This window comes from Blennius ocellaris (assembly GCF_963422515.1).
Source record: "Blennius ocellaris genome assembly, chromosome: 14".
In the NCBI taxonomy this organism is placed as follows: Eukaryota; Metazoa; Chordata; class Actinopteri; order Blenniiformes; family Blenniidae; genus Blennius; species Blennius ocellaris.
The window spans coordinates 20522819-20539758 of NC_137663.1; the positions used below are offsets into that span (position 1 = coordinate 20522819).

At 42.3% G+C, this 16940-nt stretch overlaps 1 protein-coding gene across 9 annotated transcripts in view; it reads right to left on the reverse strand.

Annotated features, from left to right (window-relative positions):
- The window catches only part of msi2b (musashi RNA-binding protein 2b), a 267667-nt gene that overhangs the window by 250541 nt on the left and 186 nt on the right, over window positions 1-16940 (reverse strand). For all 9 annotated transcript variants that reach the window (XR_013936935.1, XM_080509412.1, XM_080509418.1 and 6 more), the window contains exons 2-5: window positions 16572-16612; window positions 16005-16086; window positions 15379-15463; window positions 5536-5577 (exon numbers count right to left, since the gene is read on the reverse strand). Coding sequence is in view for 8 of the 9 variants with exons in the window: in XM_080509412.1 (XP_080365538.1) it covers window positions 5536-5577; window positions 15379-15463; window positions 16005-16086; window positions 16572-16612 (250 nt within the window). In the remaining variant the exon portion in view is untranslated. The remainder of the gene's footprint in view (window positions 1-5535; window positions 5578-15378; window positions 15464-16004; window positions 16087-16571; window positions 16613-16940) is intronic.

Genomic DNA, 16940 nt, shown 5'->3' on the forward strand with positions numbered 1-16940 from the left:
AATGTCAGGTTTGGATAATAGCCCGCGCACACATAACATCTCTTCTACCCTGTGTACTCTCTGTGCGGCAAAAATGCCTCGAAACACGAACAAGAAGTCGTCTCCTTTCACACGGGGAACATTTTGGGAGGGCTCGTTGTCATAAAGTGTGACGCTCAACACAGATAATGACACAGCATTCGGGTGCGCGCGTTCGATTACGAACTCTTGTCCTTGAATATTCTTTGGTGCGCGTGCAGCTGTGCAGATCTGACTTGGAACGTGGGGGAAGCTGGTGCTTTTAATAAACTCACGGGGACATTCAAAGGGGCTGGCAGCTACGGAGGTTTCATTTTTCCCGGCAGTGAGCTGTGTCGTTTAAAATCAGGATCATTTCGAGGAGGGGGAATATCATAATGCTAAATCGAGATCAAATAACCGAGCAAGGTGTAAAGCTGGATTTACAAGACCTTGTAATCCTGAAAGACTCGGGGAGAGACGTGACAAAGAGCAAGGAGAGAGAAAGACACTAAACTAAGAGGCGAAGAAAAGTTAAAGAAGACCACAAATATTGCCGTTTTCAAGTTGTGCAAAACAATAATGATACATACAGTTTTATTGCATGACGCCCAAGTATATATTCACTTTCACACACAGTCTCTGTGAAGGATGTGTGGGACGCAGACAAGTGGAGGAGGTGGGGGCACTGGTCAATGTGCCATTTGCAGAAAAAGAGAAGGGGGAAAAAGAGAGCGTGACATGTAACGACAGAGCGAGTCGATGAGAAGGAAGGGGTTGGCAGGGGGGGGGGGGGGGGGGGGGGCTCCAGCTGCCAGAGACAGGCCAGCACTAACAGAGGGCCATGAACACAGGAGCCACAGCTACAGCTGTCACATGCCAGGGTAAAAATTGGGACAGTGCTTTGATGGTATTTCTAACTGATAGCCCCCGAATTACCAACCGATGCACAAGCACGGTGATCCTTCCTGCTCGCCGGCATTAAAGCAAGCAGTTTAATACCAGAAGTACGAGGACAGAAAAGTGTCAGTGCAAAGAAAATAAACAGAATTGCTGGAAGTGTTGCCACAGCAGTGTTCTTCCTGCATCCCAAAGCCTGCCGGAGACACGGCGACGACCTGTTCAAGATGGCTTACAAGGCAAATCCCTTCACTAGGTGCACGGGAAAAAAAAAAAAAGGATACGCCCACTGCTCCGTAAATGGATGCTGCTCCCTCCTTTCATTTCCATAACAAGCCATCAGAACTCATCTCCCAGTGAAGTGGCCACAGTCCCACTGGCAATTAAAATCATGCTGGGACATGCCATGGCTGTGTGTGACTCCACAGTGGGAAACAAAAGTAGCGGCAGCAGCGGTAATGACGCCAGCGGTTGAGTGGTAAATCTCGAGCAGTGTCGGCAGACCCCGTCTCTTTGATTTCTCGGGGAAACTCAGAGCGGGCCTCGTTTACATGTTTCAGTTTGAGCCTCAGTGAAGGAATATCAAAACAAGGAGACGGCAAGAAACAGCCTCGTCTGATCTGCGTCTTCTTTTGCACCTTCGCAACACAGTTACAACATTCAAAAGGTGGGAGGGTTGTTGATTTATTTAAAGATTTATCAGTCAGCATCTCTACAAGGCTTAAATTTGGGAGGAAAAACTCGTGTGCAATAATCAGACGGTACAAAACTACATAGAATCTGCCTCTCAGACATTTAATTCCCGAAAACTTTCTGACCTCAGAGTTGTTCTCACCGCACTTTAATATTGATTGGCCCTCCTCACCTGAAAAGAAATCCTATGCCCACGTCATCCTGACATCCTATTAAGGATTTGTTTGAATTAAATATGAAATGAGGCTTGTTGAGTTTCAGTGGCGGAGCGACATCTCACAGCAAAGACCACATATTCAACAGCTCCTCAAAAGAAAAAGAAAAAAACAAAAAACAAAGTCACAGAGAATCTGCATAGATAATTAGATGATACGCGTCGGGATCTGTCTGATTCAGCTGGATTGGTGATTGATCAATAGCATCTCACGTTTGCTTCACAGTTATTAATCAGAGCAGCATGTTACAATCTCTGGGGAGCAAAAAGAGAAGCCTGTGTTTTCACACTTGCCAGGCACTCAACACAACGGCTAACCAATTTCCAGGTTGAAATCCTGGATATGCTTTTAAACAATGCTGCAGAAAACAAAATAATTTGGGCTGCCGAATTATTTCGGTCGTCCTATCTGTATTAACAAGCACAATTCCAAAACAATCTCCAATAATATCCTCACCATCTATTCTGAGTAAAGGGGCGTTAAATAAAGTGATTCTGAGGAGGTAGCGGGGTATAATGCTCTGTGGTGCGACGAAATGTTGATATACTGAAACCTTTCCACAGACATGCTGGCATTCTGACGCTACTTTTAGCTGCCTATCTAACAAAGCCATCCCCAGCCAGGTTCGGAGGAGGCGAGGCATAAATGAATGTGCATAAAGCACTTTGCATCACATCATCATTGTTTAATCCTTTCATTCTCGTCTGTCAGTCATCCTCAGATGCAGCCTAATCCCTGAATATTTGTGGGCCAGTCTATATTGATACCTTTGACATGACTTGTAAGCACAGCTTCCATTTATTACACAAAATGTTCTTTTTTTTTTTTTTTTTTAAGTCCCAAGATAAGGTTTTAGATGGGTGACATTATTCATTTGTAATGTGGGTGCCAGTTTGCATTTCTTTAGTCTGTTTCCTTTGATTGACGGAGGCCTGTGGTTATCTCCCCTTTGTGCCCTTTACCAATATCCTGGTGCAGATGGTCACAAAGAGGGAAGAAAAAAAAAAACACATAAGATTACTTGAATCATACATATATATGATTCTCAAACCCCGAGCGGGGACTCAAAGGCAAAGGAGGCACTGTGATTTATTTGTTCATCTCTGCAGAAATATACACACCATTATTGCAACAATGTGCCTTTTCATGACATCAACACACCTTTCAGGCAACTAAAAACCACCCGCACGTCTCGCTTCCCGCTGACTTGACTTTGGCATACTTGTTACATCAGATTTGACTCAAACTGGGAGGTGAGTCCACTTTAACATGCCCTAATCAATACGTTGCCAAACTCCTTTTTGGTGTGTTTCTAAGCGCCTCGCTCCACACTGGAGGTGTCCCGTGTTTTGGGGCAGTGTCAGGTGTGTCTGCTGATACAAGTTGTTTTTCCTGTGATCCTGTCATCCCGGTTGCAAACACCCTCAGTTGTTTACAGTGAAATGTCCTCCGTGTTCACCTTCACCCCCTGTCTGTTTTCAGCATTACTCTACGTGATGTACATACTGTATGGTTCTGCCCCCGGCTGCAGCGTTCGGCAGCCAGAGGTCACTGGCGGGGTTACTCGGGGAGGTCATTGTTAGTCGTGAGAAAATTAGCGCTGATTGGTCTCGTCACGACTCGCTCTCCGAAAAGCCCGTGCCACCGAGGCACCTGCCAAGCTGAGCTCCTTTAAACAAAAAACGGAAAGAGAGAGAGAGGAGAGAAAAAAAAAGGAAAAACCTATTCAACAGCTGCAAGCAGCCAGGCAAGGCAGACAGCGGAGGGGGAAGAGGGACAAAAGAAAGCACATGCAAAACAGGGAGGACTTTCTAAATTGGAAGTTCAGAAAAGGACTTCTTTTAAAGGTCTTAAATCAATTGAACATAAAGTACAAACCCATGCAATGTTAATCTATCTGGCTTAATCCCATTGCTTTAAGATCCTTTATAATCCACATTCAATACGGCCATTTTTCTTTTCTAACAAGCTCGCCCTATAGCCATTTTATAAATCATTGGTACAAGGCCTGTGCAGTGCCACCAATTCGGTTATGGTGTCATTATTCCTGAGTTATGAATCACACGGAGTAGAGTGACAAATATGTTTTAGACCTGTAGAACAGCTCAAAATATTGTATTTCCTTCTGAGTCATTGCAAAAAAGAAAAGGAGGGAGCATAATGCAGTTTAAAAAAAGGATAAGCAATAACCACGAAACCAAGAGGAGCTTCTTGTTCACTTAGAAATTGGACGGATCATCAAACATCTGAGCTGTTTTATTGCTTCTTTGACTTTTATGAGCAAGACTGAAAAGCAAAGAAGTTACAGTGATATACTTGCCATGTAAAAAAAAAAAAGAAAGAGAGATAGAGAGAAAGAGAGAGAGAGAGAAAAACACAAGTTGCTGAAGCATATGCCCATACCCTTAAGTCACCATGTGGTCTGGCTTTGAAAGCCTGCCCTGCCAATTCCTCATTGGAAACCCGAACAACTCTTTAACAATGCCTCCCTCTGATCCAGTGGAAAGGAGAAAATCTATTATCGATTTCCACCTGGTTTGGGTGGGGGAAAAAAAAATCCCCGATAGTGATGCTGAAGCCGACACAGTGCATGCTGGGGGATGGTGTGAGAGGGCATGTCAACAAAGCCCTTGACTATGCCACAGCACCATCTGCACATGCTGAATATTTAATTGTCAATAGAACTGCTCGAGACCAGCAATCAAGAAAAGAAAAGATAATGCGCATCATGAAGAGCTTGCGCGACACTTCCTACATGATTGGAGTTGGGCTTAATTTTTTAGAATCGCTCATTGTTTCACTGCTAATTGTCACAATTTCTACAGGCATTGCAACACAATAAAGATGTTTCTAAATCACTTTTGTCATTCAGTCCCATTCATCTCCAAACGCTACCGAAAACAACTCAACAGACTTCTAATTCAGCCAGTGACTGTAATTCATCACTGTCAGCCACAAGTCACCAATCACTTCTCGAGAAAAAAAAAATGGAAAAAAAATACAAATCAGCCGGCTTCATATGAGCCTCTTCACTTAATAACACAACGCACTCTTTTACATTCATGTATGCATTCAGGAAAAACAAGAACGCGGTTCAGAAGGGGCTCCGTTCACATTTCCACCATTTCCACCCAGAATGAAACTCTTCCGCACAATCACAAACATCTTTTTTCAGGCACATGACAACCCGCCTCCCGTCACTCACAACTCCCCATCAAGTCAACAGGCGAGACTCCAAAAGCAAGACGGGTCCGCCACTTACACTCCGCTCCATCAACAAGACAATAACCCAGATTTATTACTCCTACGTCCTGAAATGGGAACCCTCTGCTACGATGGGACTGCATTGTAATATTAAGACGTGAGAGTTCCTCTCCAAACATTCGCCGATGAAAACCGCCATGATGAGCAATGAAAAAAAAAAAAAAAGCACAACTTGAGAAAAAAGCGCTGGAGGGGGAGGGGAAAAAAAGCGATGTAGGCATAACACAATAAGGTAATACGGGAGAAAAAAAATAACCTCAATCATGCTGAAAATGTATCTTTAAATGTAATATTTTCAACTTTAATTGGTTTGGTGAAACAGTGCAGACAAGGTGAGAACAATGGATTGAGCCTGGGTGTTTATGTCTCTTTGTATCTGCCGCTTGAGCGCACAAAATTGGGTGAGCTCGTGACATGAGACATAATCATTTTCTTTGAGTGAGGTTAGTGACCAATTTATTCTTACCTTAGGCTGGGCGCGACGGGGAAAGGCAACCTTAGGATCAATCTGGAAAACAGGAGAGAGGGACAGAGCTGTTGGTACAGGAAAATGTAATATAGTATATATGATGGGTGAATAAGAGTAAAGGAATAAGATGTTCAGGAATTAAGCATTTTTTATAATTGTGGTGCACATTTGTAATTCAACTTAGACATTTGACTTTCAATTAGTGAGAATTTAGATAAGCAATCAAGCGTAGGTGACGAACAATACACCATTTGTACTTTTTAAAACATGCCGGTTCCTAGTTTCACCCTCGACAATGGTTCAGTGAAAAGATCAAAGCAGTGATATTTTTCCACTGAAGAAGTTGACGAATTGAAGAGTGGCCAAGCTACATCAACGAACGTTTCCATTTATGTTTCTTCATAGCCTTTTAGTTCCGGCAGGTTTTATTTTCCGTTTTTATAAAAGAAACAACTTAAATACTGCCTCAAAGCTATGATAGAAGTTGAATGAAACAAAGACTTACAATGACAATGATTAGAAACTCATTTCAGTTCAGGAGCAACATACAGTCCAATTTCATCTTGGGTGGGTCAGACAGGTAAAATACTGCTATAATACCTTTTATATTTAAACTTTAAAGTTTTTTGCTGGTTGTTGTTGTTGTTGTGGCACAGAGTATGCATGATGAAAATCAAAACAATTGCTTCCGATGACAATCGCAACTTGAAACCAATTTTAATGATACCTTCCAGTGCAAGATACAGTGAAATGTCCCAAAACTTTTTTTACAAACTCACCCTGACAGTGTGGCTTTGAGGCTGGTTTGATAGCAAAGACATTACTATCTTTCATGGCAACATCACCAAAATCTTAGCTCGGGTGTTGTGTCCAACACCCTTAAGAAATGTGTGCAAATGAATCAGTTTTCTTTGAAATGATTACAATTTGCTTGATTGTTTGACAGACCAGATTTGAGCCTCTTACCAGCTGGTTTTGGCCCAATTGCCTTATGTTTGACACCAATGGGTTAGAATATGTGGTTATGTCTGTGCATGTGACCCACCACTACCAAAAAAAGATACGTACATAAATATGTTTACAAACTCAGTTCATAGCTATAGAGAAAAATAATCATCTTGCAATGATACAATCAGTTTGAGCATCTTTCAAAACTACTAATTCAGAGGTGTTGACGTTTGAAACTAACTGCATGTAAGTGAACCAACAAATTTGTAATAAAAGCGTACAAAAACAACTTCTTGGACTTGATGGTGGCGGTACTGCATTGTTCTATCAAATCTGACATCTTTCTCTGCTCATCCACAATAGAAGAGGAGGTCGCGTTGAGGCCGCGGGCAGCTTTCTGCAGCCAACATCAACATGTCAGCTAAACAAATGGAAAGCAGCACTTCAATGTCGTAGTCTATAATTTCAGAAAATATTAAATCAATGGCCAATTCTGTGTCTGTTCTTATTGACCAGTTCATTTTCAAACTGCTATTTAATTCACTAAGCGTGCATTATTATTCAGTGCATTAATCCCTGCTGCAAAATGGCTTTTCCTTTGAATTTATCGCTGGCCTATTACTTAACCTGGTTCATTGTAAATTACGCAGGTGCACAGATTTGCCCCCGATATGTGGTTTGATTTCCAGTGACTGAGCACAGCGATGTGTTTGAAAAGCAACGACCAACATCAGTGACCTCGTTGCTCCCCGTTGCAAATTATCCAGAAGTGATGAAGCTCGATGGCACAATCTCGGCACAATGCTACTTGCAATGGGAAATGGCACTTTAGTGTAATTACTGCCAGTGACCGTCCACCTTCAGATGACAAACCCGGTGCTTCTGAATTAGACGCTTTAAAAATAAAAAGATCTTCGGGGGAAAAAAGGAAAGTTGCATGTAGCACGGAGGCCGGCCACGCCGATGTTCTGCCGGTCATGGTCGCAGCCGAGGCTCGCTTTTATTTTTGGCAGGAATCGCTGATTGAATATGACAGGGAGAAAATGAGAGTCTGAGGCCGGTGACGCCTCCAGATATTGCCAAATAACCGGGAGGATGCGTCAGATCAGCCGGTTTCTCCATCTTGTGCTTGTTATCTCATTAGCTTCATTTTCCTCATTAATTTCACTGGTATGAAGGTATGTGGCGTGGGGGTGGGGGGAGGGGTGTCTCATCAACCTTGCACTTACAGAGAAGAGGAACCGTCACAAACAACAATGTCGTCCTGAATTGTCCTCTGCCTGGATACGGACGGACGAGGGAGGAAACGCTTTAAAGAAGCCGAGCGGAGAGCCTTTTGCAGCTTGTTTCCATATGTGTTGCGGGGAATTATTTACACTTGCTGTATCGAGGCTGTGCATTCGTGAAAGTTACCTCCTTCGGCACAGATGGATTTACTTCAGGAAAATGATCTCGCATCACGCCGGGGAAACTAACGGAAGGGAAACGCGAGAAAAGACGCCATCTGCACGGATCAATTAAGCCATTGAGGCTGACTAGGTTTTAATCTGTTTGAAGGGAAAGCATGATGTGCAATGTCACTGTCATCTTTTCTGTCTGTCTCACTTATTGCCGTTATCGTTCTAAATCAGGTCAAAATGAGAAATGAATTCAATAACACCTGGGCACGGTAGCCCTGCTTGTAATGAATTTCATTTAAAGATTTGTTTTAGCACTTAGCCCCCAGGCATAACCAATTCAAACTCAATTATTTTGTGCACCCTATTTGAGCAAAGACAACACATTATACTCGGAATACCAAAGCCCTACACTTGGTAATGTATCTCACTTTTTAAGCTCATACAATACACATCAAACCTCATTTCATCACACTAATTGTTTCGTCTGTCCTGCTGAGAATGTCCACTCACTCTGATGATTTCGGCTTCTTCACTACAGCAGCACAAATGTCACACGGTTGTCTCCTGCTTTAAAATATCACTGTCAATAAAACAGGAGCAATTACACGCGCAGATTTTGTGCTGAAATGATTCTGCAGATTGTTTAGAATCACACTCGGAGCCGCGAAACCAAATTAGGCAAGGAGGACTTACTAACCAATCCTTCTGAGAAATGCTGTAGCAGCACCTTTTTAGGTCACGACGAATGATGAATAGCTCCTTTGAGAAATGTGAAATTATGAGGAGGGGAGATGTAGCAATTGTTTCCCTTTGCTTTACATATTAAGCAAAGTAGGGCTTTAATGTAGGAACAAAAAAAAAAAAAAAAAGCTTTGATACTTCTGGCCAAGAGCTAAAACATGCACTACCCTTTGTACCGGATAACCATACCAGTGAACCAGAGATTATGTTGACTCAGTTTCACCTGATATTTCCTTCCTGAAACATTTGTTGTGATGTAACACATACCATCGGGTTTGGGATCAGTCGACTGGACCTTGGCAGTACACTTGTATTTTCCCCCTTGAAAATGGCTTCATCTAACAATAACATTTTTATATGATGAATATACTTGTGGTCTTTGTTGTTTAAGAAAGTACTTCTTTTTTCTTTCTTTTTTAATAGGTTGGGCGAAAACATTCCTCTTTCACTTTAATATTAGCATTCCCCACCTACATCAGCTGAATCAGTGAAGCTTTAATCGGTGGATTCTGGAATTGGATTCTGTGGACAATTCATGAGCTTAGAGAGTAGTGGAAAAAAGGCGAAGTGCTATTTAAAAAAAAAAAAAAACACTTTGAAGCTTATTAGACACCGCAAATTAAAGACATGCAACTGCATGCGTAAATCTGGACGTCTGGCTCAAATGTAACTGTGTGGTCATCATGTAACTGCGGTGAAAATACCTTATTAATCCCCACCAGGACAGCATTTACCATGGAAACACATCCCAAACAGCACATAGATGTTTAGAAATGTGACTTGGAGGTGAATGATTAATATGGCTGAACCAAACACTGTCTCTCTCTCTCTCTCTCTCGCTCTCTCTTTCACACACACGGACACACACAGGCGCACACACACACAAACACACACATTGCTGGAAGGTCTCGCCAAACTATCATATTGTGTTGTGTCATTTGGAGTATGATTGTACCTGAAGGTGCAATGTGTTCAAATGTAAACTGTAATCAAAATGCATCATTGAAAACCACCAGCCAGGCCTAATTTACATACATGACAAATGCCATTCTATTTTTAGAGGGTAAAATGTACCATCATGTGCTTAGATTATAGTGTTATTATCACCGGCATCTGTTACCTACAACTATATGGCGAATATACAAGGTGCACCCCCCCCCATTGATTCAATTACTGTAGCAATCTCATAGCAGCAGTACCCCGTTATGTACAATTGACTGTCAACCACTAATGTGATGTCATTTTCAAAAGGCCCGGCAATTACAATATGTGTGCCTTCTGCGATGTGAGCATCTCGGATAAATCTCACCCATCTAATGTGCCTTCACCGCTCAGCTCGTGACATGAACTTAAAAAAAAGAAAAAGGGCAGATGTTCCACAGCTGGGGCCTAAGCTAAAACTGACCTCCCCTGTGAGACATTTTAAAGCGTTCCAACATCTTACCGGCTCTCCATCGCCCTAACCAGACGTTCATAAATTAAGTTTTGCTTCACCTTTGTTACGTGACGCAACGCGGCCTCACGAGGAGCAAAAGTGGATTTCCTCAAGACATCATACAACCAGATATGTCAACGTAATAAATGAGAGCGGACCAAGAGGAATCTCCCCAACCCCACCCAGCCATCTTTTTTTTTTTATCTTCCACGGCCCTTTACTACGGGGTCTCCGAGGGCCGCTTTTGCATGCGACTGAGGGAGATCAGGGCAGAGAAACAGCATATATCTGAAGTTCACATCTTACAAAAGGGTTTCATATATTAATGCAGCTCCTGGGTAAACTCTCTGCCTCTCTTAAGACATATCTACACGAGCATGATGATGTGGTGTTTAAGCTAAGGGGGGGGGGGGGGGGGCCTTATCAAAGCTTGCAGCCTCTCCCAATATAAGTGTGCGAGCAGGCCCACAGGTGTGTGTGTGTGTATACGCGTGTGTGTATGAGCAAGCGATAGCAACAGAATAGACCTGAAATTACAACATAAATGTTTCATATCTGTGGTGTCCATCTGTACAGCTGTGGAACCAGACCTCCAAAAGGCATTTGTTACGACCCTCAAAATCTGTAATGACGATTTTTTTTTATGTCGAGTTCAACAAGCTAACTCGCTTCTTCTTCTCCGAAGAAAAAAGAAAGAAAAAAAAAACAAACCCAGTCTCGGTGCTGTTACTTAAGATATTATGTTACTGCCTTGCCAAACATCTGATGATGTGTATGTAGTGTCAGGAGACAGATACAGCATGAACTAATAACGCCTTCAGCTGTAATTAACTGCACAAGACGAAGCACCTGCTATTCTTAAACAAGGCGGTTCAGCTCGCTGATTTGACTTTGCCTCCAAATCCTATCTGATGAAGAGGAGGTTCACGTTGGTCCAGAACAGCTGCTCATCCTTGCCCTTTCTCCTTGCTTTTCCTCCCGAGCCGCTTCCTGCCTCACCTAGAACATCAGAACTGCGAGGGCAGACTGACCCGGGGTCGTTCAATAAAGGCTGGAATTACCCAGGATGGGGAGAGAGAAAAAAAAAATCTGTTTATCTTACAAGAAACCAGAGACTCTCAGCTTGAGGAGGTTACAAAGAACTAAGTTCAGAAGCCTTTACGCTGCTTCATATATGATGGATGGCATCCGTCCTATTTTTTTTTTTTTATTTAAACATAAAGTTATGTACAGAATGTTTAATCAAATTTTAAATAATCATTTCAGAGAACTCTTGTGTGTGTGAATGTCTCGCTTGACCTCTAATGGCCTGGCAACCTGTCCAAGGTGCAACCTGCCGTCACACATAGCCAGCCCCCCAAACGACTATGATTAACATGAGAAAAACATTGAGGAGAAACCCATCGCCTTCAAACAAACTATCAAAAAAAAAAAAGAAAAAAGCCACCCGCAAATCGACCTGCCGCTTCGTAACCTCCTCCGATGTAACTTCTGAAATGCACAATCATGTGCTGTGATCTGCTCTGTTCAAACTGGCCTGCGTTCAATCGTCTTTCGGGAAACAGATGCTATGAGTTGCAGATTTCTTTTTTTTTCTTCTTTTTTTTAACCGAACAAAGCATCATGAAAAATGGTAAATATGTTCTGAATTACCAGCATGTGTGTTTTGAAGCCCCCCGGGCTGCGCTTCCCCATATGTCTCATTCACATTCATCTTAGTCTGAGTGTTTTCATAACCGGACAGAAAGCAGAGCGCACAGTCTCAAAAAAAAAAAAAAAATCAACAAATAAAGAGTAGGAGAAACATTGTGATGGTGTGTCTGTCATCTATCTTGGTCTGAGTAACATTGATTCTATAGTTCTTTCACACGTAACACTGCAATGATGATCCATACTCCTATCTGAGTAATACACGAAAGGAGTTTTAGTGTTTTTCTATGCAGCCAGTATTGCACACATTCAGTGAGCGTGTGCGTATAAAGTGGGGTTAAAAAAAAAAAAAAAAAAAATCCAATCGGGGGGCCCAAACAAAAAAAAATTAGTGATACATAATCTCAACCTCACACTCTCGCTGTTTGACTAATATGACTCGACACGTTCTCAGTCCGAGCCCCTCCAGCCACTCTCTCCTCTCAAGGTTACAAGGGACATTCAAAACTGGTGAGGATTCATTCAAGCAAAAAAAAAAAGAAAGCGGGGACACTTGGTATCAAACCAGCATCTGCAAACGCATCAAAATTCAGCCGTACTTGCTGGATCGTTCCTTTTCAAAACCACCGCTGCTGAGCAACTTTGTAAGACGTATGATGGATCCTAATGCAATGTGATCTTGATAGTGTGAATGTAAAGATACACAACGGCGCAGCAGATACAGCCCGGTGACTAATGGCGAGGCAGACGACGCAGACAGCTGCCTTATGTTTGTAATCTTTCCTTACATGCTGACTGATAAAACAATGGCAACATTAAGAACTAGGAAGTCTCTATTTCAACTTGTGTTTGCTGTGTCAGTTATAAAAAATTAGACAATTATGAAAGTTTTGCGTATGGAAATAGATTATTTCCTCAAAAACTGGCGGAAACCCAAGGTTAACTTGACGGCGCATGTTTTTTTTTTTTTTTTTAAATATACAGGCTGTGCAAAAGTCATCGACCAAAATGGTAATCTCAAAGTCATTAAACACAATTTATTCCAGAGAGCCCGGTGGCTTAAGGGGTTTAAGACACTGACCATGTAATCACAACAGTGCTTGATCGACTCTGACCGGGTCTGCCTGCTCATTTCCTGTCAGCTCTCTACAGTGCACTCTGTAATAAAGTGGAAAACATCCCCCTCAAAAAATAAAAAAAATATCTGGATACAAATCTGCTTTCAAGTATTGATATTTAGGGAGGGAGAAAAAAAAGGAAACATTTCTCAACAAGCTTGCAGTGATTTGGCAAGTCAGCTTTGGACAGATGTGCAACAAGTATCCAGAACTTTTTTATTTGCTTGGAGGATCGGCGGCTGGTTTGGAGCCATTCGTGGACCAGTTTTGGCCCACGGACCTTATGCTTGACACCCGATTTAGAGAATTCAGCCATAATAAATTTGCTGTATGGATCACCTAATATGATTACAATTTCACTTGAGGACTGTAATTAATTTAATTTACAAATCTTGAATCAAGTTTGTCAATACTTTAAATACTGGTGTGTAGCTCAGCATTAGTATTGACCTGCCAATCAATTATTAATTAAATTATTGCTTCATATGCAAATGAGTTAAACAAACAGGTTTCTAAATATGTGTATTTGCACTCATTTGTTTTAGTAACATCTTGTGAAAATGTTGCTTATTTTCGAGGCAACTCTCCATTTTATGGAAGCTCCAAGGGGGTGACCTTTTATTTGTATTTTTTTACCATGTTGTTTACATGTGTAATAAAAAACATTCCTATGTGACTAGTTTGAGATCAATAACTTAGTTGGAACGTAGAAGCAGCATTAGTGTAGATTAGTGAAACGACTATCTTAGAATCATTCCAAAACACCAGAGGATTAAAGTGCTGCTGCAGCTCTCACAGTGCCTTTGAGCAATGCATACTCCTATAAAAGAAAAAAAAAAAAAAAAGCACCTATACAGGCCAACTCTCAGGTGTAAGTATATTATATGTGCATCCCTCCCTCGCACGTCTTTCCCCCACCGCCTCCCCCCCGACCTTTGCTGTAAATATATATGCTGTCAAGCTGTCACAAAGCTGTTCATTCCAAATGTCAAACTTGAAGTTATCAAACTGCTGTAGATTCTGCATCAAAGTATGTTTGTATCGTTACTCCCTTTCAAGCGTCCCCCCTGAAAAGTGCTTGTGTGGATTCTCCCCCTACAGATGTTTTGGGCGACGCCACCGGCTGCACCGATTGGTCATTTCACTGCTTCAAATCTCCTCGATCACAGCAGATGTTAAAGCCGGCGTTGCAAAATTATTGTTACTATAATTAGAGCTGAAGACGTCGTTTGCTCCGTCCACAGGAAGGAATACCAACAGCACAGCACTCGCTCTTTGTCTTACTATGCATTTTAAAGTGGCCTTATCAATTACAGCACAGGTATGTGTCTTTTTTTTTTTTAATACAACGTATGATAATGCAATTTTAGACTAAACCCACCCACCACACTGCAGAAGTAAATCGTCCATCACTGAGCTTTTCTCAGAAAACTGTCCACAAAGCTCATAGCTCCTGAAGAAAATATATGAAAATATATACATATTTTTTTTTTTTTTAAAAGACGCATTAATACAGACCTCAAAGTTGAAAGAATATGAACAAATACAAAGGAAAGCAAGTTCCTCGGCTCTGTGCCAATCAGGCTTCAGCTCAGTAGTGTTACATTGAGTATTACATTTACATTACGTTTGCTATATCTCACACAGATCAGGAGATTTCACCGCTTGTCTCCTGAGGTCAAATCTATCTACCCGGCAAAAGCCTTCAAAAAAAATAAAAAATTAAAAATTAAATGTCTCTGTATAGAGCTAAGGTAGCAAGTACAACCTTCTTTGATACCAGTATATTTGATACTAGCAAGGACAAATATAATTTAATTTGAAGCCGATTTAATCCGCCACACCAAACGTCTCTCAAAAATTATTTGCGCCTTTAATTATAAAGTCAAAATGTAAGTTGACTCTATTTTAGTTCACAGTAATTTCTATGTGTGTGGAGATTTTCTTACTGATCGCTAGAGACACTATTATATTCTAATGATCTTATATTTAAGTAATCAGCTGGTTTTATTGGTATTATTTTTAATTTAGTTCCGTTGTACTTTTATGACCGTAAAGCAACACTTTGGAAGGGGAAGTGCTTCAGACTTCTTCTTTTTTTTTTTTTTTTTTTAAATAGAATTACTGTATCAGCGGAACAGTCGTGATACAATATCTGCGGGGTCAAACGGCAGCAGGGCAACAGTGGAGAGCCAGCACGCCCTTCTGTGTCCACATGAGATATGTGCACACAGCACATGTGGCTGCAGTAAAGGAGGGGGCGTGTCAGCCCCATTCAGCCGGAGAAGTAAAAGTGAACACATATAATATTTGCCCTGGAGTTGTGTTTTATTGCCATGGCTTGTGTTGAGGGGGGGGTGGGGGGGTATTGTGCATTCAACTCTCTCTACATGACCTTGATGGGCACAGCCTGTTAACCTGAAGAGGTGTCGTCGTCCCCCCCCTCCTCCCCCCTCAAGGCCTCGAGGCGGTCACAGTTGGCAAAACAGTACAAAACAACGCAACAACAACAACACAGACTGCCGAGCCGAAGACGAAATCAACTCACCGTCTTTGAGTCTAATTCGTGGTGTTGTTGAGCTAAGACTTTATCTACACTGGCAGCATCTGTAAACGTAACAAACCCAAATCCTCTGCAAAACAAAGAGACAAAAACAAACAAACAAACAAACAACAGTGTTAAAAATACATACAAACAAACAACAAAAGATGTTGTTTTTTTCCTCTTTTGTAAATAAAACAACAAACACTGACTTGCAACAAGAATAGACATAATATCCCAATGACCTTATTGCAATTGTTTTTTGTTTATTGTATTATTATTATACAATATGAATTCTATGTGCGATCCAGATTATGGACGTCCTGTGGCAGATTAGAAAGCGAAACTGATCGTTATTTGCTGTGTTCCAATGTGAGACGACAGCACACCAACATTGCGGTGCAGTCACAAAGTCAATGTCAAATTGCATTCGGCCGCAGCTTTACAGCAGTGAGCATTTAAGCTTATCTGGCTCGCCGTGAAACCACACGCAGGCGCGCGCCCGCACACACGCGCGCGAACCCGCACGCGCACACGCGCGCTGGATTAACACTAAACACGGTCAAAGTAAGCGATATCGCGACGTGCAGTGGGAAGGGGGAAAAGAAAAGTAGGAAAGCCCCGTTATTTACCTTGAGCGTTTTGTCGTGGGGTCTCTCATCACCATACATTCTCTTATTTCTCCGAATTTACTAAAATAGTCTCTAAGGCTGTCTGTGGATAGAGAGAGGGAGAGAGGGAGAGAGGGGGAGAGAGAGAATATGTCGGGTCATTTGACAGAAACACATCGGGCATGCTCTTGTCACTGTATTACACACACACACACACACACACACACGCACACACCCACACGCACGCACGTATATGTATTTATATATATAATAAAAAGAAAGGTGGGGGGGGAAAGAAACAACCCCGCGATGCGCATAGGGGTCGAATAGAGGACTTCAGATGGACGGAGATCAAAAATAACATCGTGCGCACACACACCAGGCAGATATCCCATACAGTACACACACACACACACACACACGCACACACGCACACACGCACACACACACTCTCTCTCTCTCTCTCTTACACACACAGACACACACGCACACACACACCGCCAGCAGCGGCAGCGGCTCCGCCGAGCACTCAGCCACGAAACAAGCAGAAATCCCGGACACGGCGTTAAAAGACAATAACAGTCTCACCTGGTGAGGTCTGCCAGCTGAGGCCACCGATAAACATTTTACTGTAAGAGGAAAACACAACAGAAGTGAGTCCAGATGTCAGTTCGGCCATTTTGACGACTAACTACTTCTAAAAGCGACCTTAAAGGATAAAAGGAAGACAGTGCGGAGGAGGGTGGGGGGGGAAACACATTGGCGCTTTTGTAATTACACTGTATCTACATAAAAGGGGGAGGCCACTCCGGCTCGCGCGAGCCGGCTGAGGGGGGGGGGGGGGGTCTTTAGTGGAAACTGCGTCTCCGCTTTCAAGTGCGTGCTGTGGGGACGAATCCGGCACGGCAGGCGAAGTCCTCTCCAAGATGTTGTAACATTGGGAGAAAAAAAAAATCA